The following is a 24,885-nucleotide window of genomic DNA, read 5'->3' as shown; positions in this document are numbered from 1 at the left end:
CCTTCCTGTTTTATTTGTGCAGGGTAAAATTTTGGGGAGCTAAGAACTGTATGAATATGACCGTCCACAATAGGAACTATCCGGTTTTCACAAACAAAAGACCTACTACTTACAGATAAAACGTGAGCTGGCTAGCACCGCACAAGAGGCTAAGTTAGAGAAAATACTGTGATCTTTCTCACCATAGTTTCATTCTTCTAGGACACTAAGGATGTGACGTACAAACTGAAATATACAGAGATGGTGTTGGTTCACCTTAAAGAGTTCAGACTATTTTGGGCTTTTATTCCTACCTACACTTTTACATTGTAAGTCAGTTGTAGCTGGAACGGGAATATGGCAATCCCGGTGAAGAGGAGGGCAATATTTCTGTAATAAAACATGGATGACTGGTGCCAGTTTGTACGATGGGGGGTAGCGGTAGTTATTTACTTGTCAAAACTTCTTTGAGTGGCAGGTCCTCTCCCAACAACTAAAACACAGGAATATATCTTACAGCTGAAACCTAACGGGTATTAAAAGGAAACATTTTATTATGTAACAGGAGCTGAAGTGTTTGAAAATTTATATTAAAAAACCAAACGCCATTCTGGGCACAATGAGAAAGCTTTACAATCAAAACTACCGTTTACTTTTCAGAAATCTGACTGAAAACAAATGGTTAAATGTGCTGCAAACAAACAAGTCGTTCTGTCTATTGTGGTGGCTAAACAAAGTGTGAGCAATGGAACCACTGCCCTAATGGTGACTGAAGCAGACGAGGGAAGAAGGGAGCTCACGAGCAGGACACTCAAACGCAGGCCAGGAGTCCCTCTATGGTCCACTTCCGGTCAGTCTGACAAGTCACTCTGATCCAGCACGATTATCCTGAACAAAAAGGAGTTTCGAGTTGGTGTGATGTTTCTTAAAGACACAAACAACAGCCTCTTTTTATTCAACTGAATTCAAAGGAAAGAAACTTTGATCTTTATAATCAAGCGAGACTATGATAAGCTAGTGTATCGTGGAAATGCAAAGCATTTCGAGAGCAGCATCTTCTGTACTCCCTCCATCTAAAACCGTTCTTGTGGGACCTCCCTGGTGGCGCAGTTGTTAAGAATCCGCCTGCCAATGCAGGGAACACGGGTTCGATCCCTGGTCTGGGAAGATCCCACATGCTGCGGAGCAATTAAGTCCATGCGCCACAACTACGAAGCCTGCGTGCCACAACTACTGAGCACACGTGCCACAACTACTGAAGCCCACGCACTCTAGGGCCTGTGTGCTGTAACTACTGAGCCCGCGTGCTGCAACTACTGAAGCCCGCGTGCCTAGAGCCCGTGCTCCGCAACAAGAGAAGCCACCACAATGAGAAGCCCGCTCACCGCAATGAAGAGTAGGCCCCGCTCGCTGCAACTAGAGAAAGCCCACGTGTAGCAACAAAGACCCAAGGCAGCCAAAAAAAAAAAAAAAAAAAAAACCCAACCCATTCTTGTGCTGTCTACCAATTATGTAATCAAAGTTGGCATTAATTTCCCCTTGTATTTTAATTAACTATAAACATTAGCATTTTTAAAACCTCTGAATTCAAGTCTTTGTCATTAATGTTTATTTAGATACTGGTACATGTTTAAAGTCTATTCATGTTGTCTATAAACAGTGGACTTTGACTTACAAACATCTGACATCTCATTACCTGGATGGTCCGGACCAACCCAGTTGCTTCCAAAAACAGGGTTTTAGTTCCTCTTGATAGAAGGAAGAAAAAACAACTTGATTACTTTGGGTGAGAGCATTCAGAAGTCACATTAGTACTCTCTCTAGTTTAGGGTGGACTATTTTCTCTCCATCAATTGTTTTCTTCTACAGAGATAGAATCTTTCTAAAAACACAGATACTAGGCTTCCACTCCTAACATCCTGCAGTTCCCTGTCATAGCAATGGACACAAATGATGCTAATTTCACAAAGTCCCTGCATTATGTTCTCGGTGAATTGAATACTAGCTGAACGCTCACACACTCTGAGCCTTGTGCCAGTCAGCGTCCTAGAGGAAACAGAATGCACCCCCAGGTCCTTTAATGAAGTGACTACTTACAGAGGTGTTGTCAGAATTAAGGGAACAAACAAGGTATGGCAAAGCATCCAGCGACTAGCAGCAGTGGGAAGCCATTATCACCCCTAAGTCTGAAGAGACTGGGATGCCGGGGGAGAGGTGCGGCAGAACAGTTACTGGAACCCAGTGAGAGCTAGAACTGGGAAGGATGGGCTGCACTATAGAAGCTGTGCTTGTTGAGGGCCATCACTTCCACACAGAGAGGAGGTGCTGAGGTAGGCAGTAAGGCAAGTAATATCCCAATTATCTGATCTGCTGGGGTCTCCCCTTGGCCAACAGGAAGCCGGCTGGCCAGGAAGCCCAGCAGATTCAGTTCACAAGGGTCAGCATCCTGGGGCACAAAGCAGGGCAGAAAAAGGAGAAGAATGAGAATGGACTGGGGAAGGGATAAAAGGGAGACCAGATGATCTGAAAGAGCTAATGACGCTAACTTCCTGAGTCGGAGGAACTTAAATATAGGAGGGCATCATTTGTGAATGGCGCCTTAAAGCTCTATCAAAACAGTTTTGAAATTAAGGTTTGTACTTTTCATATTACTTGTAGACTCCACTTAAATTCCACAATTTATGATTTCTTATCTTTTGAAGACACATTAGAAGGAAAACATCTTTCCAGACAATATGAGCCTGGCTGAAGGCTTGCTTTAGAAATAGAATTGGCTGTTGTTATTGTTTTGTGATAAAGACATAATTGGCATTTAACAGAAAACCTGGGCTGAACTACAAGGGAAAAGTGTAGGAGGATTATGTATAGCATCTGGGAAACATTTCTAAATAACTTTGATACTCATGGAAGCCCAAGGACTCCAGGCTACATTGTAAATGAACATCCATTCATACCTTCTTCCAAAGTCCCTAAAAAGCTCTCTGATTTCCTTCTCTCTGGCGTGATGCTTTCTTCCCCTTTTCTCTTCTTTTCACCAACTTCTTGATCTTTGGTATTTGTCTCCCTTCAATGACAATGATTTTGGCCATTAAACCATGTGCACAATGGCCAGGGGAACAGGACTGCGCTCCCAAGGAAATATAATAATAACTAGAGCTAATTGTGCGTTCCCTATGGAACAGTTCAAGTGCTGTAATGTATATTAACTCATTTAATTCTCATCACAACTATATAACGTAGTTAAGTGATGAGAAAACTGAGGCACAAAGAAGTTAAATTACATGCCCAGTAAGTCCTAGAGCTGGGATGAACCCAGGAAGCCTGACTCAGACTCTGCTCTCAACCACTAGGCTGTACTGTCCCAAAGGAAAAAAGCATTTCACTTATGTTGTAATTGGTGTCCTTTTTACAACCACATGTATTTTTATTACCTTATCTTCATTTCCTAAAACTCTCAATATCTAACTGCAGTATCTAACAATTGAAGACCACGTTTCTCAAACCAGTAAGCAGAAACCAACTCCCCACTCAACTATAAGCTCCCTAAGGGCAGAGACGTCCCATCCCTCTGCATCTCCAGCCCCTAGCACAGTGCTCAGCTCACTGACAGTGCTCAACAGATGATGGATGAATCAAACTGACATGGTTTAGGGATTTTTCTTCTGTTTTCATCTGGTGGATATTCAAAATAAAATATGCAAAGTGAGAGAGAAAATAAAGCCAGCTAGGGTGAAAAGTATTTTTTTTCCTCCTAACCTCTCATCACTAATAGAATCACAGGCTCTAAAGTTGGAGGAGGTTATCTATTACCTCCGTCCAAATGCTCTGGACCAGAGAGTCATGCAGCCTGTGCTTGGGTGGGAGAAGCTGCTGTTAAAGTTAGTGTAGAGGCAGCTGTTTCTCTATCAGATTGCTGTGGCCATTAGAAGCTTGTGCTTTACTGAATAAAAATCTCTTATTCTGCAGTTTTTAGTCAGTGGCTCTGTCCTTTGGGGCAGAAGAGAGTAAGCTGACTCTCTTCACTTTACAATATTTCAGGTATTTGGGGGCAGCTATCCAATTCTCTGCTCTATTTGCTCTTCTCAGACTGAGCCTTCCCAGTTCCTTCAGCTGTTCTCACATGACAAAGTTTCCAGACTTCTAGCTCTTCTGTGGCCACCCTCTTCTATTTGTTGACTGTCCCTTTTAAAATGTGACACCCCAAAGGAGCCCCACAAGAGTTCTAGAAGTCCTCTAGCTAGCCTGAGACATCACCTTGACCTGGACTGTACATTTCTGTCTGTTCAGCATTAGTGCTGCATTGACCTTTTCAGCAACTGCATCAAACTGAGGTCTCATGGAGTCGCTGTCCATGTCTTCTTCAAGGGGGATTTCTTGAATTCTTACCACATCTCAAAATGCATGCTAAATGCTGGGTGTATAAAAATAAGACGTACTTCCCATCTTCAATGAAATTTCAGTTGAGTAGGAGCTTCTGATCAAAAAAATGCTCCATTAGGTCAGATCTCTCACATTCTATACTTTTGGATCTAAATGCTCACTTTTATCTTTCAGAGAAATCTAGCATTGCCACCTGTCAAGACCATTTTGAAGCCACAGTCTATCTACCCATCACATTAGCATTTATCCTTAGATTTGTGTTATCTAAAAACTTGATAAGCATGCCTTTTCTAAATTAACTTGAATGACCGATGAAAATGTTAAAGGTGACAGGGCCTAGACGCAGCAATCTTAGGGGCCTCTCTCTATACTAATATCAGTCTGCTAGTCAGTATCTTGAGCACTGTGGGTGGCTGGAGGAAGAGGGGGAGACAGAAGTCGGGGCTGGCTTCTCTAGAGCAATGTAACGCCATCACCAAACGTTCTTCCTCCAAGGAGTCCATGTACTTTCTAAGAAACTAAAATCTACCTTTTTCAAAAAAACTGAACTAAAATCTAGTCCCCCTTCCTGAAAAAGAAAAATAACGATCCCCTGATGGAGAACAATAACCTTGCCGAGCACTTGGGGAGACCCTGTGGCTCCGTGCTGTCCTCAGGTGGCTGCAGCCATCTTTCCAGGTCCTCATCAAGCGTAGAGTGAGCTCTGTCCGAGGGCAAGTAAAGAGAATTGAGGCAGCCATCATTCCCCTTCTCCCTTGACAAGGAGGCATAGCACTCTCGAGCGGGAAAGGACCTTCAAACCCCTGCTTTCACTATACACGTGAGAAAATGAGAGCTCGGTGAGGCTGTACCTGGAGTTGTAGTGGCCACTTAGATCCGGTTCACATGTGCACCAGAGCCCTCCTTTAGCCTCTTGACAAAAAAGCCCAAAGTGTGATATTAGACACTGTCCCAATTCTAGGTCATTACATCAATTTCCACCTGAGGCTAGAAATGCACACTCATTCCCACAAGTGTTTCAGATTAAGAACTGCCTCTGAGGCTACTGGATGCAGAGAATGTGTTTTCAGAAGGCCGGAAAAGTCCCAACCATCTGAAAAAATATCTTCCACTCTGGCTTGGTGCCAAGGACTGAGATGACTGAGCATCTGTGGGCATCTACCTGTGTCTAGCATAGCCAGCCCTTTTGAAAACGGAAGAGACAATGATAATAGTAGCTAACTTTTGATAATGTGCAAAGCACTTTATATTTGTATAACCAAATGTAACTTGGCCTTCTTGAGCTACTTTTCTTTTACCTTAAATAATGGCTAGATATTTACCGAAGGTGTTTTGGGGAGATGGAATGAATGGAGTTACATCATACATTATAGACAAAAGGTTTATAAAACTTTAAGAAGTTTACCTTCCTCCTCCTTTGCCTTTGTTTTGTCTCACCGCCACCCCCCCGCAAAAAAAAACCTCTCCCCACTTCCTCTCAGGTCCCAGGGCTCTAGTCTCCTCACTTCCTGTCCAGGTCTCTCTCTTTTCCTTCCTTGTGGAGAATAGTTTAGCCCTTGAAGAGTGTGACAGAAACTGGATTCACCACCCAAAAGTTATTCATAACACTCTCCTCCCTTACCTTCCTCTTCTATAGCAGCTGAAAGCTAAAAACTAATTTCCAGTCTCCCTGGCAACCAAGGGTGGCCATGTGTCACATCTGGCCAAGGAGATCTAAGTAGGCATCTGCTGAGAAGGGCTTCTAGGAAAGCTTTTGCTTTCCAGATAAAAAGACATAAAGTTGGCTAGACTATTCCTTTGCCCCACCCACTTATTTCTGCCTGGAGTATGGATAGCAGCCACCTTGTCCAGGAGTTGACAAGCCTGAAAACAAAAGCCAACATGCTATGTCTGGTAGAGCAGAAAGATCAAAAGAGCCTAAGTCCCTGGTAGCATCATTGAGCTGCTACACCAGCCATGCCCTGCCAACCTCTGGGCTTCATGTCATGTGAGACAAACTCATTTAAACACGATGGTGGGGTTTTCTAACGTTTGCAGCTGAAAACATTCTGCAGGGCTTCCCCAAGGATTTGCTGGTCCAGGATGAGGATGAGGCAAGTGGTGTAAGTGTAGATTCATAGCCTCTTTTTCTTTAAAACGTAAATATTTTGTTCATCATTGATATTTTTTGCATTAGTATGGATTTTTAAAAATATGGCATCAAAATAGTACTTTTCTTGACTTCTGAGTTTTTTGGTGCCTCCTTCAATTTCGTGCCCAAGGAGTGTGTTACACTCACCTCCTTCTAGTCCTGGCCCTGAATGACAGTTCGGACAAAGCAAGAAATGTGAGGAGGCAAAGGAGGTGATCTGAAGTGGTTTACCTTACAACACAGGTCAAAGGAGAGCTCCAAGTCAAGAATGGAGTTGGGTTTCTTGAGGCAAACTTGTGTTTTCAGACTGAATTGTCCGGATGATTGCCTCCATCTTCTCTTATTTGGCTAGAAAGATCTAAAAATTCTCTTTAACTAAAATGTTTTGAAAGAAACTGAAACCGATGTTTGCCTCACAAAATGAAATAAAGGGCTTCCCTGGTGGCACAGTGGTTGAGAGTCATCCGCCTGCCGATGCAGGGGACACAGGTTTGTGCCCCAGTCTGGGAAGATCCCACATGCCGCAGAGCGGCTAGGCCCGTGAGCCGTGGCCGCTGAGCCTGCGCGTCCAGAGCCTGTGCTCCGCAGCGGGAGAGGCCACAGCAGGGAGAGGCCCTCGTACCGCAAAAAAAAAAAAAAAGAAGTAAAAACAAAAACAACAGACAACAACTTTACAAGAAAAAAACAAATAATCCTATTTAAAAATGGGCAAAGGACTAGGATATTTCTCCAAAGAAGATATACAAATGGCCTTCTGCATGTGAAAAGATGCCCAACATCGCTAATCATTAGGGAAATGCAAATCAAAACCAAAATGAGATATCAACTCGCACCTATTAGGATGCTACTATCAAAAAAACAGAAACACCACCACCCTGGTGGTCCAGTGGTTAAAGCTCCGCGCTTCCACTGCAGGGGGCGCGGGTTCGATCCCTGGTAGGGGAACTAAGATACCGCATGCCGCTTGGCACAGACAAAAAAAAACCCAAAACAGAAAATAACAAGTATTGGCAAGGATCTGTAGAAAGTGGAACCCTTGTGCACTCTTTGTGGGAATGTAAAATGGTGCAGCTGCTGTGGAAAACAGGATGGCATTTCCTCAAAAAAATAAAAATAGATTTACGATATGATCCAGCAATACCACTCTGGGTATATATCCAAAAGAAATGAAAGCAGGGTGTGTTGAAGAGCTATTTGTGCACTCACACTCAGAGCAGCATTACAGTAGTCAAAAGGTGGGAGCAACCTAGTGTCCACTAACAGATGAATGGATAAACAAAATGTGGTACACACACACACACAATGGATTTCAGCCTTAAGAAGAAAGGAAATTCTGATGCATGCTACATGGATGAACCCTGAAGACATTATGCTGAGTGAAATAAGCCAGTGACAAAACAACAAACACCGGAGGGAGATGCAAGAGGGAGGGGATATGGAGATATATGTATACGTATAGCTGCTACACTTTGTTATACAGCAGAAACTAACATACCATTGTAAAGCAATTATACTCCAATAAAGATGTTCAAAAAAAAAAGGAATAATGAAACTCAGAGAAACAGAGAGTAGAACTGTGGCTGCTGGGGACTGAGGGGAGGGGGAAATGGGGAGTTGTTGTTTAATGGGTATAGAGTTTCAGTTTTGCAAGATGAAAACGTTCTGGAGATCAGTTGCACAACAATGTGAATATACGTAGCACTACTGAACTGTACACTTAAAAATTTTGTGTTATATGTATTTTATCACAACTAAGGACTTTAAAAAAAATACCTTTTAGGAATAGGGGCTATGAGGATAGTATGACAAAAGACCATTACTTCCTTATTTGTCAATATCAGAAGAAAAACTAATATAAACACTATAGTTTTTTCAAACATTAAAAAAAAAAAAAATCCAGCTTTTTCTGTTACCTCTCTGTATCCTCTTCTAGATCCTGAGTTTCTTTGGTCCAAAGCATACTGCTGTCTTCTTTATTACTGTTAGTTTCTTGTTCTTCTAAATGCCTTTGATCTAAAAACAATTGAAAGACTTAACTTTAGAACAAAAAAAATTTTGAGAAAACCTGCCTTAAAATGGAGTGCAGGACTTCCCTGGTGGCGCAGTGGTTAAGAATCTGCCTGTCAATGCAGGGGACATGGGTTCAATCCCTGGTCCAGGAAGATCCCACATGCCGCGGAGCAGCTAGGCCTGTGCGCCACAACTACTGAGCCTGTGGTCTAAAGCCCGCAAGCCACAACTACTGAGCCCACGCACCGCAACTACTAAAGCCCGTGCGCCTAGAGCCTGTGCTCTGCAACAAGAGAAGCCACCGCAGTGAGAAGCCCACACATCACAATGAAGAGTAGCCCCCCCTGCTCGCTGCTACTAGAGAAAGTCCGTGTGCAGCAACGCAGACCCAACGCAGCCAAAAAAAAAAAAATGGAGTGCAAAAAATTAAGGCTAATCAGTGGACCCTGAAGTCTGCAGTGCACAAGTTCCCCTCTTCCCAGAAGAGCAGGGGGCCAGGTGGCAATCTGCAGGGCGCCTGTATCCACAGCAGCTGCTTCTGAGGTCTGGGGAGCTCTTTGCCAGGTGAAACGGCAGGAAGCCTTGCCTGTGCCAAGGCTTGAGAGAGACAGAGGAAAGCAATGGCACATAAAAGAGGAGGCAAGAGTCCCTGAAAACAAATTGTACAGATTTATTCTGGGGGGCCACCCTCTTCCCACTTGTTAGATGTTTCCAGATTGGAGCCAGGGAAGGAATCTGGGTGGGGAAGGGTAGTGCCCTTTAATGTATGCCAGGCATTTTACATATGCTATATCTCATTTCATCCTGCCAGCAGTCCTATGAAGGGAAGGAGACCTAACATTTGTTAAGTATCTTACAACGCCCCAGGCGCTATGCCTGAACATCATTAGGTAGGAGTTACCGTTCTCATTTTACAGATGAGGATAACTGAAGCTGAGAGACGTTCAACAGTTTGTCATACCAAAGTAAGTAGTGGAGTCAGAATTGAAGTGGAGTGTGCCTGACCTCGAGGTCCACGCTCACCCAAATGTACCACTGTGCTTCCAAGGACAGTTACAGCAGACTCTGATGAGAAGGCACGGGGGATTTGGCTTACCCCTGGCAGCGACGCCCAGGTGGCCTTCTGTGCTCCCACCCGACGCTGTGCAGGAGGCCTGCTGCTGCTTCAGGTGCTCTATCACAACACAGGGCAGAAAGCAACTTAGTCCTTCTTTCGCACGTCACATCATCCTCTAGGGCAGTGGTCCTCCAACAGTACTCCTCAGACCAGCAGCCTCAGTACAACCTGAGAACTTGTTAGGTACGCAAATTCTCAGGCCACATCTCAGACTCACTGCATCAGAAACTCTGGGGGTGGGGCTGGTGTAGCAAGCCCTCCAGGCGCTTCTGATGCCTGATGAAGTTTGAGAACCACTGCCTTAGGCATCCAATCCCATATAACACTAAAAATAAAGGTAAAAATAACGATGACGATAGGTAACACTTGCAGAGCTCTAAGTGGCAGGTACTATTTCTAATTTGCATACATTAATTCCAGATTAATCTTCACAATACCCTATGAGATTGATCACATCATTGTTATTCCTGTTTAACAGATGAGGAAATTAAGGTAAAGAAAGGTTAAGGAGGGACTTCCCTGGGGGTCCAGTGGGTAAGACTCCACGCTTCCAATGCAGGGGGCCTGGGTTCAACCCCTGGTCAGTGAAACTAGATCCTGCATGCATGCCGCAACAAGGATCCCGCGTGCCACAATGAAGACCCGGGGCAGCCAAGATAAATATTTTTTTTTAAAAAAGGAAGGCTAAGGAACTTGCCTAGAATCACACAGATACTAAGAGGTGTGACTGGAATTTGAATTCAGGCAGTCGAGCTCTAAGGCTTAGGCTCTTAATCTCTATTTTATAGACTCTCTCAAAAAGTGGGTAAATTCAGAGTAGTCCAAATCTTTCCCTATCTCTATTGGCCTAAATTACACATTTTTTATCTGGTCTGTAGAGAGACAAAAGGCAAAGAGAATAAAATTTCCAGTTCCTAACGAATTGATCATTAGACTAAGACAAGCGTCTGCTAAACTCAGTACATTGCTTCACGTGTGTTAGGTGCTCAGTCTCCTCAAAGTGCTCCCCAGAGCCCACCGGCACGGCCCCGTTGTGTGCAGGCACAGGTCCTTCCCTTCTAGCAGGTCAGGAAGCAAGCCCTCCCTGGCAGCCCCTGGGCATCAGGGGGTCCCATAAGGTCATTTAATATAATCTGAAATTTTAAAATCCATTTTTATCTTTGTTAGAGGTAGTCCCTTGTTGATCTTACAAGATTCTAAAGGACCCTCCCCTTTAGGCCCTGGACAGAAGCCTGGACTTGTGGATGTGTGTCCTTCAAAAGAGTAGGTGTCGGGCTTCCCTGGTGGCGCAGTGGTTGAGAGTCCGCCTGCCGATGCAGGGCACACGGGTTCGTGCCCCGGTCCGGGAAGATCCCACATGCCGCGGAGCGGCTGGGCCCGTGAGCCATGGCCGCTGAGCCTGCGCGTCCGGAGCCTGTGCTCCGCAACGGGAGAGGCCACAACAGTGAGAGGCCCGCGTACGGCAAAAAAAAAAAAAAAAAAAAAAGAGTAGGTGTCAGCTCCAGGTCACTCTCCAAAGCTCTCCTGAGAGGAAACGACGAGAGTGATGATAAACAATAATCAGGTAGGCACACCCGTTATTAGGAGAAACTACTCAGGTGCCCTCTGCCCTTTATCTTTCTGGAAAATTACTGACCCATCTCAAAGTACAAGACATCGCCTAGAAACCTGGCCCAGATAATTCCCATAAGCGAAATGAGGAAGAGTTTCTGCAGAGCACACTGGGGTACAGCAGTGCCAAGAGGCCGGCTGCAGAAGCCTGGTGACAGCCGCTGAGATGGGGGCGGTGGTCCACACTGTGACTGCAGAGAGAGGAGAGCAGGATCCAGAGGAAAAGTATCGCTAAGGTCTAACTGCAAAGGAACCTACAAGTGCTGTTCTAAGCCGGGACCAAAAAACAGACGGCACCGAGAATCTACCTGAGTGGGACACGAGGGGCTGACCTCTACTCTCATAGGCAGTAGTTCCATGAGTATGTGAAGGAGAGCAACTGGAGAGGAGGAATTTTCGGGGACTCCCTAGGGGGTTCCAGGGGAGGCAAGCTGGTGCGGGGGTGGGAGCTCTAAGAGCCAACAACCCTGTGACCTGCACAACCCTGTGGCACTGGGCGAGGGGTGTGGTGAGGCAAGAAGGACCTATGACTGCAGAAAAGAAAGAAACCAAGGGAGGCTTTGGCAGCTCTGAGCGGCTCCACCCAACTGTGTAAGGCCAACAGCCAGGGGCTAGGGGTTGGGTAGCCTAGACCACATCTGTCCATTGAGTCATTCAACTCCCTCTTCCTGTTGAGACACAAAACCTCAGAGACCCTGAAAATCAAGAGATGCCCCTCAGGAAACTCCCTACTGTTCCCATACCAAGAACTGTACCATCAGAGGTCTGATGAGATGTGCCCTCTGAAAGTGAGGGGCTGGTCAGCCAGGCTGTCAAGAAGAGGGCAGTCAGTCCTCCCTGGATAAACAAACCCCCTGCCCCAAATGTTTCTATCACCATGCTCCATTTACTTTCAGCATCAGCTCAGCTGGGCAGGCCAGCTGATCAGCTGCAACTAAAACTGAGCAGGTATCCCTCAATCTCTGCCTGAAATGGAAAATTCTGGTCTCATTAGGTCTTGTGACACTGACTTCCCTGCCCTCAGGAAAGGGATTCATCCACAATGCCAATACCTTTAATATCTCCTGCTAATGGCAAAACAGAAAGCATGGGGTGTTTTGGCCCGAGTTGCCAGACTTCAGTATGGCTAGTTTGGTTCAAAAAGGAGATAAGGGCCTCCCTGGTGGCGCAGTGGTTGAGAGTCCGCCTGCCGATGCAGGGGATACAGGTTCGTGCCCCGGTCTGGGAGGATCCCATATGCCGCGGAGCGGCTGGGCCCGTGAGCCATGGCCGCTGAGCCTGCGCGTCCGGAGCCTGTGCTCCGCAACGGGGGAGGCCACAACAGTGAGAGGCCCGCATACCGCAAAAAAAAAAAAAAAAGGAGATAAGAATTCTTTTAATAAAACAAGTTCATCGTAATAAACCACTTGAATGTTGTTATTTCCTCTTAGAATCATTACCGTAGACCCTTTAAGTAACAAAATGACAACAGACCCGGACCAATTATCCTGGCCAGGCTTCAGTAGTAGTCTGAGGCCCATTTCATTGGAAAACTGGCTCTTCCAGAATTCTGTACATTCAGTCAAACCTTTATAGGGCCTTCGGTACTACTGCTCTCACCTGAGACAAAGAACCGTATGTGGTCAGTGACCGTGAGAAGCAGGGCCATGGAGTATATTCTGTATTGAGCATGCCTTACCAATTTCGTCAAGCAGCTCCTGAGATGGTGGTGGTAGCTCATCAATGTGATGTTGCGAGATGGTTTCTACTAGTTCTTAAAAAAGATAAAGGAGAAAGTGACTTACTGCCTTCCTAGACCTGAACTAGGTTTTCGAGGCTTCGACGTGGATTTGACTTAGGATTTCTCAATGATGAAACGAGCTAAGACGGGGAGAAAACCTCTTATATTAACGGTCCTAATTGAGACTTCATATGTGAAAGGCTTTACTCTCCCTTTTACTCTAAACCCTTTCCTACATCACACCTCACCTCAGTACCACTTGATCTGTGCCCCTTCCCAAGGATATTTGAGGTAGGTGAGGTATAAATTCTTACTAAGAGGCTGGGGGTCCAATTTGGACCAAGACTGCTGGAGGGATATAGAAGCTCTAGACCCGTCAAAATGAAAAAAGTGGGAGGCCTTTCTCTATAGATTATCAGGTCAGGGGATATGGGAGACCATACTTTGGGCCTTCACTTAAGGGCTCAATTATAACATTAACCAAAACCCCTCAGCATAGTTCACAATATCTCTATCCCCCTGAGGGAAATTCTAAGAGTTGTACCAAAGACACAAGACAATAAGATTAATGGAGCAAAGGCAATTACATCTCAAGAGCTGTTAACGCTCTCATACCCTTTGATCTGGAAATTGTCTTCTAAGACTCTATCCTAAGGAAAAGATCAGAGGTTCAGATAAAGATTTCTGTACAAAGAGCAAAAGTTGGAAAACAACATAAATCTTCAACATAAGGGCATGGTTAAGCAATGTAAGTAGAATGGACTACTATGCAGCCATCACATATATTTATGAATAATTTTTACTGACAAGTGGAAATCCTAAAATATATCATTAAAGAAAAAGAAGCAGGCCAGAGCTGATACACTATATGATCTCAACTATGCTAAAAAAAAGGTATATATATATATATATATATATATACAGTCCCCAAATATATATATATATATATATATATATATATTTAGGGGTATATTTCTAAAAATATAAAAAAGATATGCACCAAAATACTACAAGAGGTTAAAAAATCATGGTAGAGGGACTTCCCTGGCAGTCCAGTGGTTAAGACTTCGCCTTCTAATGCAGGGGGTGCAGGTTCAATCCCTGGTTGGGGAGCTAAGATCCCACATGCCTCGTGGCCAAAAAACCAAAACATAAAACAGAAGCCATATTGTAACAAATTCAATAAAGACTTTAAAAATGGTCCACATCAAAAAAAACTTTAAAAAAAATAATAATGGTAGAATGGTCACGGTTTTCTCTTTTAAGCTCATCTGTATTCTCTAAGTTTTCTATAATGAGTATGTTTTACTTTTATAGTCAGGGGAAATTAGCACTTTTGTTTGAATCTACTATAGCCATCAAAGAAGAGATGAAGTCTCCCTTAAATTGGTTTACTATTATGAACTTGTATTTTAATATTAAACACAGGGTACCTTTTGGCAGGCTCCTCCTCTGAGTGGCAGGGGATGATGTGTCAGGTGTCTTAGCAATGCTGGAGGAACCAGCCCCAGTAAATGTAGGCAATCTTTTCTACAAGTAAGACATAAACATGGTAACTGACATGTGTATTAAGCTAAAAAGGCCCGTTAAGCTCAATCATTTCCAAGATTAATCTTGTGTATCACTGATGGAAGAAGCTACTTGTTTTGTTGACTGAGTCAAACATTCAAATGTTATCTCCTCTTGGAAGCCTCCCCACCCCTCTTTGCCTCCACAACACTCAGTTTTTACCTCTGTGTTACATTCTGCCAGTCTTTCTCAATAGGCAGTGAGCTCCTTCAGGGCGTGGACTTTCCTATTCACTTCTGGATGCCTAGAAAAGGGCCTGGCATAGTGCCTGGCACTTAGAACCTGCCCCATTAACAGTTTGTTGAACAAGAGCATAAAGTTCTTTATTTCCCTACTTCAGAGTGAGACCTTTTGTGAGTCAAACGCCCAGAGAAGATGACAGTCGATTTTTCATTGAGGGCCAAACAAGTAAATCAATCTGCCTACAGAAAGGTCAGTCAACAGGTGTTTAATGAGCAGAACCAAGTAAGGAACTTTCAGTTTTCTTGAAGAGACTACACATATGAAGTATGAGGGAGAGAGAGAAAGGAAACCAACCAACAAACAGCACGGGGAGGGGAAGGAAGCAAGGAGAAGGTACCACTAAGTGTTTTTACTGCAGATTATTGGTTTAGGAGTTCAGAGAAGGTAGAGGTCAATCGAAACTCTCAGAGAACTAACCAGAGGAGGCGTCAAGAAGGAAGCAGAACTCGAGCCTCCTCTTAGTACGTAAGGTATGGTTAGGTAGAAAGAACAATGCAGATGAACAATGCATCATAAGCTATCGCAGCGGACGGATCTTTTGAGAAATCGACAAACATTACCTCTGAGGGAAAAAAAAGGGCACAAAAACCCAGGATCCATTCTACAATACAGACTCAGAGAGGAGCCCCAGGGAAGCCTGGAGAGGATCCAGCTTATTTCTTGCTTTCTTTGTAAAACAGATATGGAGAAATCTTGGCCTTTTGCATCACTGACGCCTTTGGACTCACTCCAAGAGTGTGCAACGCAGAGTCGGTATACTTACGAGATTAGTCAGTCTTGAAGGAAGAGTTTCAGAGGAAGTAAGAAGGGAATCTAGGCTCTCTGCGTTCTCTCGGACAGTTGTAAATTTATCAGACGAAGTTTGAATAGATTCTTGACTGTTCCAGAATGAGGTAGACCCTGTTTTAACCTGAAATGTGATACTTTCAAGACAGTTCTTATACTGACTAGCAGCTGAAGAAATTGACCCTGTTGTAGAAAAGAGGGCAGTTAGTGTCTGAATCCTTTACATTATTTAAAAACAACAAAAAGAAGCCCCCACAAAACTCTATACCTGGAACGGGGATTTTCCAAATTGTCAATAACTGAAATAATCACTGATCACTGATGATAGTCTCTAAACTTGGGAGAGACTAAAGGGAGATTATCTGAACCACAAATATACTGGAAAAAAGGGCACTAGAGAGAGGGTATTTGATGCTGGCTGTATGCAGTTGCAGGACCCAGAACTATGTATGTTTAAGCACAAGGTCCTGTCTTAAGTTACAAACTCCAGAGAATCCAATGTATTTGCACTAAATTCAACAGTGCTTCAAGTACAAAGTAGACTCTGCGTTTGCATGTCTCCATTGCTAGAGTTTAAAAATCTCCTTATAGCTGGTTAATCACCACCACCACAGCTACCTGGCTGCCCATGGGATTATCCCCTTCAGCTCTGCCCTGAAGAAACCCCTCTGTACTGTGAGAAAACGCTGTGGATCTGCTCCTGCAGCCTGGCTTCCCATAGCCAGCGAGGCAGGGGCTGTTAGTCCCTTTCCCAGAACATCCCCCTGCTAGTTATTACCTGGGCTGAGCGGAGTGCTGACACTAGTAGGTGCGTGGTTTATTTTGGGTGTTTTGCATGAGACTTCCTTAGAAGAACCGTCTTGTTCACAGGAGATACTAGACAGGTCTTGAATGTCTGTCAATGACCTAAAGAATTAAAAGCACAGAGTCATTGGGAGATGTTTACAAAAACCAAACACTATATTCCTAAGAGGTACTTTTTAAAGATGCTCTTCACAAAAATCTTTATTTGGCAAGTGGCCAAAATCAGAGAGTATCTTAGAATATCCATAAGATATCTATAAGATATGTAAGATATCTTAAAGAGAATATTAGAGAATATCTTGAAAAGAGATACTAACTTTAAACATATCTCAACAGCTAAAAATAAATTCCATAGGTGAAAGTCTATTTATGTGGCAAACAGATTTAATCTACCTCAAGTATAAACTTCTATTCTTCTTATCACCGTATTTCCTTGATTAAGATGCTATTAATTTAGATCACTCATCACAACAGTTTTTTGGTGAAAGAAGAAACAGGCTCACATTAAGTGTATACATAAAAATGGGAAGAACACAGACTCTTACAAACAAGGAAATACTATTCCCCTAAAACCAAGACTTTGCACAGAATCCTTAGGCAATTTTTGGTAGCCATACGTGTCTTTCTCTTTCATTTCCTTTGGTGACTCCTTTAATGTCTCCTCTTGTTCGTCTTCAGTACTGTAAGAGAGAAAGTGAGAAAATCATATAAATCCCCTGTCAGCAGAGTGCAATAATGTGGTACAAGGCACCGGTTACTGGCCCAGTGTCAGAGGCAGCTGGAAGGGCACTAAGCTCAAAGTGGAAAGTGAGGGTTCTGATCCTGGCTCTGCTACTGACTAGCCACATGTCCTCAGGGATGTCTGGGCCTCTGTTTCCTCTTCAGAGGCTGAATAAATACTCTCTAAGGGTCAGCCCATCTGAAATCAGCCAACGATGCTACTGGCTGAGCAAGCTCCTGAGGAAATCAACGGAGCATGGGAACTTTGCTATGGATGGATGCTGGAGCAAAGGGCACAGCCATGGGGCCTTACCAACTGTGAAACAGCTTCTTGGCATGGAGTATCAGGGGAGGCCAAGAGAGGCTTGTGCCAAAAAATGGCCAGAAAAGAATTCTGAAGACAAACTTGACCTGCTTCTACTTTAACCAATATTTAAGATTCATTTTCAATATTCAAACACAAACTATAAGCCAGATCCCATGCTAAATCCTTCCAAATGTTTCCACATTTTTAATCTTTGCACAATCCTGTGAGACCAATGGTATACAGGAAAGAGCATGGATTTTGGACTGAGTTGTGACTATTAATTCTGTTCACTAAATATTTGTCTCTCCTGCTGAGCACAATGTAGGACAGTACTTTTTGGCCCTAATTTACATAAATGGCCATATGACTTGTTTTAACCAGTGAAATGCAAATGAAAGTGATGTGATTCACTCTGGGGCAGAAACTTTAAGAGCCTAGTGCACAAATCACCATGTTCCCTTTTTTCCTGCCCCAGTAAGAAAGGAAGCACAAATATGCAGTCTCCCTCAGTGTGGATTTCTGATAAAAGGTAGTATAGCACAGAACACTCCTGGTGATGGACATGGAGCATGAGCACAAAATAAGTTTCTGTTGTTTTAAGCCACTAATATCTGGGGGTTGTGTGTTACATAACATAATCTAGCCTATCCTAATGATATAGCTACTTACTAACTGTACAACCTAAGGAAAAAGCCCTCTGCTTTCTGTATTGGCAAAATGAGAGGGTTGTTATATGAATAAATTTAACAAAACAGATTACCTGGCATATTGTCACTACTTAGGAAATACTAGCTATCATTATTATAGATAAGGAAATCGAGGCCCAGAAAGAGAAAGTAAATTGAATGCTATTGTACCAGGCACTTCGTCTCTATTATTAGTTTTTTAATTAATCTTTTTATTTTGAAATAACTGTATGTATATTCATATGCAGTTCTTTTTTTTAATTTATGGCTGCATTGGGTCTTCGTTGCTGTGCGCTGGCTTTCTCTAGTTGCAGTGAGCGGGGGCTACTCCTCCTCGCGGTGCATGGGCTTCTCATTGCAGTGGCTTCTCTTGTTGCGGAGCACAGGCTCTAGGGCGCAGGCTCAGTAGTTGTGGCACACGGGCTTAGCTGCTCCGTGGCATGTAGGATCTTCCCAGACCAGGGCTCGAACCCGTGTCCCCTGCATTGGCAGGCAGATTCTTAAGCACTGCACCACCAGGGAAGTCCACATGCAGTTTTAAGAAATACACTTTACCCAGCTTCCCTCAATGGTGACATCTTGCAAATCTAATGAGCAATATCATAACCAAGATATCGACCTTGATATGGTCAAGATACAAAACATTTCCACCACAAGGACCCCTCACGTTGCCCTTTTATAGCCATGTCCATTTCCCCCCCACTCCCATCTCTTTCTTAACCCCTAGAAACCACTCATTTATTCTTTATTTGTACAATTTTATCATTTCAAGAATGTTATAGGGCCTCCCTGGTGGCGCAAGTGGTTGAGAGTCCGCCTGCCGATGCAGGGGATACGGGTTCGTGCCCCGGTCTGGGAGGATCCCATATGCCGCGGAGCGGCTGGGCCCGTGAGCCATGGCCGCTGAGCCTGCGCGTCCGGAGCCTGTGCTCCGCAACGGGGGAGGCCACAACAGTGAGAGGCCCGCATACCGCAAAAAAAAAAAAAAAAAAAAAAAAAAAAAAAGAATGTTATAAATGTAGAATCATATAGTAAATAACTTTGCAGGGGTTGCTTTTTCCACTCAGCATAATTCTCTGGAGACTTATCCCAGTTGTTGCATGTACCAATAGTTCATTCTTTTTTATTGCTGAGGAGCATTCCATGGTATGGATGTACCACAGTCTATTAAACCATTCACTTGTTAGACAACATTTGGGTTTCCAGATTTTGGCTATTATGAATAAAGTTGCTATAAACATTCATGTATGTGTTGGGTTTTTTAAATATTTATTTATTTTTAAATAAATAAATTTTTTGGCTGCATCAGGTCTTAGTTGCAGCATGCAGGATCTTTCATTGCAGTGCAGGCTCTTCATTGCAGTGTACGGGCTTCTCTCTAGTTGTGGCATGTGGTTTTTCTCTCTCTAGTTGTGGTGTGCAGGCTCCAGAGTGTATGGGCTCTGTAGTTCGCAGCACGCGGGCTCTCTCATTGAGGCGCACAAGCTCAGTAGTTGTGGCACGTGGGCTTAGTTGTCCCGCCGCATGTGGGATCTTAGTTCCCTGACCAGGGATGGAACCCATGTTCCCTGCATTGGAAGGAGGATTCTTTACCGCTGGACCACCAGTTAAGTCCCATGTATGTGCTTTTGTGTAAACGTAATTCTTCATTTCTCTGGGTAAATGCCCAGAGGTCATATTATTACTTTTAATCTCTATGTCAACATTCCCAGTAAGAATTCTTTTCTTTTTTGAATTTAGAATCTTCCATTTATTCAATAGAATTGAAAATATATTATTTAAGAGAGGTGAAAAAATAAAACTCAATGTTGTCTACAGAAACTTTCCTTAACCACATGGAATTTCTCTTTTTCATTTGTAAAAGTAAAAAAAAACAAAGTAGCTTTTTCTTTCAAAAGTAGTATGCACCCATGGTGGAACATTCCAACAGCAAAGAAGGTTATAAAATAAAAAGCAAAACCTCTGGACTCTCTCTCCAGAGTTAACCACAGTATAGACTTCCAGAAATGTCGACACACTACAAGGATTATAGGTATCTCCCTTCCCTCTCATTTTTACACAGATGGTATTAAATTACATACACTGTTGTGCATTTTTTTCAATTAACAATATGTCCAGTGATGATTCTTATCTCTATTTTACAAATGGGGAGCTAGAAGAGAGGGGTTGAGAAATTTGACCAAGTTAGAAAAGCAGAGTCAGGATATGAATACAGATAACAACTCCTTTTCACGACCCCTCACAATTCTGCTGAACAAGTCCTAACAAAGCTAAGCTGCCCAAAGCTTACTGTTATAACATGGTGGCTATTATATTTGAAGAAGAGCAACATGTAAATATGGGGCATTACCATCAATTAACATTATTTCTAGGAGTCTGAAACTGTGAATAAAATAATAGCATAGGGAGCTTCCCTGGTGGCTCAGTGGTTGAGAGTCCGCCTGCCGATGCAGGGGACACGGGTTCGTGTCCCAGTCCGGGAAGATCCCACATGCCGTGGAGTGGCTAGGCCCGTGAGCCATGGCCGCTGAGCCTGCACGTCCGGAGCCTGGGCTCCGCAACGGGAGAGGCCACAACGGTGAGAGGCCCGCATACCGCAAAAAAAAAAAAAAAAAAAAAAAAAAAATAGTATATACCTTCGTATAGGTTGGAATTGAGACCTGGTCAAAATTTCAGCATTCTTTCCAAGGTTTTTTCTCATTTGGAACTTTTCTTCACCTGAAAGAATAAAGTACATGCATTTTTTAGTGTATTTTTGCCATCCCAGATTATTATTTTCATTCTCTAGAATTTTCCTTGGTCTGGTCCAGAATAAGAAATAATCTGCATAAACGAAGTGCTTACTAATTGGGTTTGGAGTGAGCACTGTAGAAGAGGTTTTTGCTCTGAAAGTTTATTTCCCTTGCTCAGAGGGGAGAACTATATTCTGACTCTCAGAATACAATCAAGCCATTTACTGCCCTTTCAGTTATAACTGCACAGTTATTTCTGGAGACAAATGTTGTTTTGTCTTTTCAGGAAGGCAAACTGACCTGGTTCCTGTCAACAGACACCAGGGGGCGTTGAAACCAAGAACTGTTTGTTCACTAAAGATTCCAAATAGAAAAGACCACGAGGGCTTCGCTGGTGGCGCAGTGGTTAAGAATCCGCCTGCCAATGCAGGGAACACGGGTTCGAGCCCTGGTCCGGGAAGACCCCCACATGCCACGGAGCAATTAAGCCCGTGCACCACAACTACTGAGCCCACGTGCCACAACTATGGAAGCCCGTGCGCCTAGAGCCCGTGCTCCGCAACAATGAGAAGCCCGTGCACCACAAGAGTAGCCCCTGCTCGCCACAACTAGAGAAAAGCCTGTGTGCAGCAACAAAGACCCAATGCAGCCAAAAATAAATAAAATTAAATAAGTAAATGAAAATTAAAAAAAAAAAAAGAAAAGACCAATGTTCTGGGCATTCCCAGAACATTAACTGTGTCTCTTGGTCACCAAAAAGAGTGGGGATGGGGTCTTGAGTACTAAGGAGCTAATTCAACTGTCTTCTGTTCTCGTTGGCCTCAAGCATCTGAAGTCACTCCTCCCCAACTCTCAGTAAGGCCTCTGGACACACGGGGCTAGTGTCCATTTTCCTTCCCACCATTACATAGCTCTGGTTTATAGAGAAGAGGACAGACAGACCAGCCTGCCCCGCTGACAAATGCTCATGATCCGCCTGCCATTCTTTAGGTCCAGGAGGTAGTCTGGTAGGCAATGGGAGGCCCACTATAAAAGTGCCACCTTCAGCAGAAGCCAAGCTACTCTGAAACCCCACCAGTGGAGAAGCATAGGGGTTCTTCTTCTTTCCACCCCTTTTCAAATGCCTAGAAAGCGTAAACACCTGGAAAGCATAAATGAATTCCTAATAAGCACAATTTAGACCTGGAGGGGAACTTAGAGATTTTAGAGTCTAACTTTCTCCTTTACTTTACATGGAGGGAAAGTGGGGCCCTCAGGTGGAGTGACATGCCCAAGGTAATGCAGAAAAAAAAAAATCAGTGGCAGAACTGGGCTTGGAACCCAGCATGTATGCAACTTTTACCCCTGTTGTATTGCCTGGCATGGAGAGGATATATTGATATATCAGAGCCCTAGTAAAAAAAGGGGGAGGAGAAGGGCTAAAAAGAGGAAACAGAGTAGAAATCAGAGGCTGCTACATGTACTTTAGATGTTTGTATCCAACTAGCCCTGGTTTTCTGACCTGCCTGCCCCATAACTTCTCTATCCTACTCAACTCTCTTCCAAACACTAGTGAAGTGGCCATGTACAGGTCAGGCTCACACAGAAAGTGATCATGGGCAGAGGCTCCACAGAAAGAGCTGGGTGGCCAGAGACCCAGGTTTGGGAACTTTAAATACATATTGTCCTGAGAATTCAACTGTTCGTCTAAAAGCTTACAGCTTCTTAAAATACTTGTGCCTGTGACAGGGACCTGCATCAGGTTAGAGATGGCAGCTGGAGTATGCAGCAGGAGGAAGGGAGTGTGGTCGGAACCTAAACCCATCCAGCCCAGGTTCAGACTGTCGAGACACGACCCTGGACCGAGCTACATGGCTTGGTAGGTGGATAACCCTGGTTTTAAAAATGGATGGTTGCATACCTTAAAAGAGCGAAAGTGCACAATTTTTTAAATGCCTGTATCAGAACCTGTGGTTCACTTATATCTTGTCTTGTGTCACACCCCAGCTGCTGATCCAAGGTTAACTTCCCATGTAACCGGAAGCAGTTGCTAAGTTATATAGAACCCAAGGCTTCCCAAGGGAAGGATGTTACGTTGACTGTACTGTTGGCTACTATTAACCCTTTGCTAAGATGCCAAGCAACCAAAGGAAAATGATGGTGAAATGTCTGCCTTTTGGGGTAGAGAAGGACATGGAAACCTAGTTCTGGTTGTCACTATGTCAATAACTAGATGTGTGGCCTAGGTCAATCCCTCAGGTCAGCTCAGCAAACATAACTGAACACCTGCTATGTGCCACAAAAGAGCCTGAAATCTAGGGAAAGAGACTACAGGGGGAAAATAGAAGAAGAAGTAACTGCTATAACGTATGCTCTAAGAATGCAAGGGGAGGTATAAATAACATGATGTATGGATGTCATGAGACTAGTGAGGGGCAGGGGAAATCACTGAGCCTAAGTTTTCTCATCTGTAAAATGAAAGGTCTGGAAGGTTATTTCTAAGGACCTTTCCAGCTCTAAACATGTGTGAACTGACAGAAAGTAAAGATGAGGGACTCTCAAAGGAATCTGCCCTGAGGGCTTATTACCAGAGGCTTGAGGTTGGGCACAAGCATGTTGTATTCCTTCAAGGTCTTCTTCAGTGGGACTTGAGGTCTACAAAAGAATGAAAGAGCAAAGAAAGGAGGGTCACTGGAGGCAGACGTATCATCAGAAGGTGGGGAGAGAATTTCTTGATGGTCTTAAACCTTGAAAATCTTCACAAGGTTCCTACATCTTCTGTAGAAAAAGAACAAACCTTCATCACAGACGTCAAGGACTTATTTGTACTGTGTTCTTCCTCAACAACAATCCCTCCCCCACCTCCCATTCTGAGGTGGAATCGGGTGACTTTTCCCTTCATCATCCCCTCCTCACCACAACCTTCCAACAAAGATGTTTTGATCCCTGGGAGCTTTATCAGAAAAGCCAAACAAGGTAGGAAAAACGGCCCAGACTGCAAAGCTACTCTATGGGGTGAGAAGTCAGAACACTGGTTCCTTTGAGGGGAGGCAGGGAGCGGGAAGAAACACAAGGAGGTCTTTTGGGGGATCAAGAATGATCTATTTCTTGATTTGGGTGCTGGGTACATGAGTGTGTTCAGCGTGTAAAAGTTCACGAGCTGTACACTGAAGATGTATGTAGTCTTCTCTGTTATACTTTTTATATACATCTACATGTTACATGTATGTACATATGTATGCTACATGTATATACATATGTATGTATATATACTTTATAAATTTTTATTAAAGATTTTCTTAATGTCCCAGTCCACTGCAAAACCAAGAATGTTTAAAGGATTAATAATGGAAAATTGCTCTAATTGAGTTTTCAGAAGTGCCAACAAGTGGAAACTATGCTTTTTGATGCATCACTGAATTCTTCTTGTCAGTCAAATGTTGTGACTCACATGTACAATCCTCTCTTTCCTCTACCGTACCTTCCATATTGGTAAAAGAGCCTCAAAAAGTGGCAGGTTAGGGGACAGGTGAGGTGAAAATAACATAAGTAAATAAGAGAATCCAATAAGTTTCATCTTATAAATGAAAATACTCTGTACAAACAGCTTCTTGCAAAAGCTAGGCAGATCCCAGAGAAAGCCCTGTGTACTGGACAGCCTCACATTCACTGCTGACACTGTGCCTCTATTCCTGGCTCTCTCGCCACTAAACCTGGCCAGGCCAGGGCTAATTCCCTACCTCTGCGTTCGCCAGTTCTTCACACAGAGGAGTAACAGCAGGCTGCCTTCTCTTCCCCTCAGGAAGGATGTGTGAATTGGGTAACATGAAGGAAAGTGTTTTGAAAAAAGAAGGACAAAGTGCTGTACAAATGCAGGAGCCACAATTTTGGGAGAAATTGCTTACGACCTTCATTATAAAAAATCTTATTTTTCACATGTTTTTTCAAAACACACAAAAGCACTGATAAATTGACATTATATACTTTTATGTGTAAGCTATTTTTCTTAATAAAAACAATTTTAAAGGAATAAGGCAACAGAAAAGCTGAAGATGTACTTTATCCTGAACTGTAAATTTTTACCTCTAAGGGCTTCCCTGGTGGTGCAGTG

The 24,885-nt window shown here is 43.6% G+C and overlaps 1 protein-coding gene across 4 annotated transcripts in view; it reads right to left on the bottom strand.

Moving 5' to 3' along the window:
* Positions 1 to 551: 551 nt before the first annotated feature.
* The window catches only part of TEX14 (testis expressed 14, intercellular bridge forming factor), a 72,674-nt gene continuing 48,340 nt past the window's right edge, over positions 552 to 24,885 (bottom strand). For 3 of the 4 annotated variants that reach the window (XM_060080932.1, XM_060080935.1, XM_060080934.1), the window contains 13 exons: positions 23,363 to 23,429; positions 20,700 to 20,781; positions 16,968 to 17,030; positions 16,325 to 16,452; positions 15,524 to 15,729; positions 14,382 to 14,478; positions 12,907 to 12,981; positions 9,597 to 9,674; positions 8,404 to 8,503; positions 4,970 to 5,062; positions 2,934 to 3,043; positions 1,676 to 1,727; positions 552 to 903 (listed from right to left, as the gene is read on the bottom strand). In XM_060080932.1, coding sequence (XP_059936915.1) covers positions 831 to 903; positions 1,676 to 1,727; positions 2,934 to 3,043; positions 4,970 to 5,062; positions 8,404 to 8,503; positions 9,597 to 9,674; positions 12,907 to 12,981; positions 14,382 to 14,478; positions 15,524 to 15,729; positions 16,325 to 16,452; positions 16,968 to 17,030; positions 20,700 to 20,781; positions 23,363 to 23,429 — 1,224 coding nt within the window. In that variant the 3' untranslated portion in view covers positions 552 to 830. The remainder of the gene's footprint in view (positions 904 to 1,675; positions 1,728 to 2,933; positions 3,044 to 4,969; positions 5,063 to 8,403; positions 8,504 to 9,596; positions 9,675 to 12,906; positions 12,982 to 14,381; positions 14,479 to 15,523; positions 15,730 to 16,324; positions 16,453 to 16,967; positions 17,031 to 20,699; positions 20,782 to 23,362; positions 23,430 to 24,885) is intronic. The other variant, XM_060080933.1, reaches the window with a different exon arrangement.

Source organism: Mesoplodon densirostris, chromosome 18, assembly GCF_025265405.1.
Source record: "Mesoplodon densirostris isolate mMesDen1 chromosome 18, mMesDen1 primary haplotype, whole genome shotgun sequence".
Classification (NCBI taxonomy): domain Eukaryota; kingdom Metazoa; phylum Chordata; class Mammalia; order Artiodactyla; family Ziphiidae; genus Mesoplodon; species Mesoplodon densirostris.
This window is presented reverse-complemented; position numbering and strand designations above follow the sequence as displayed.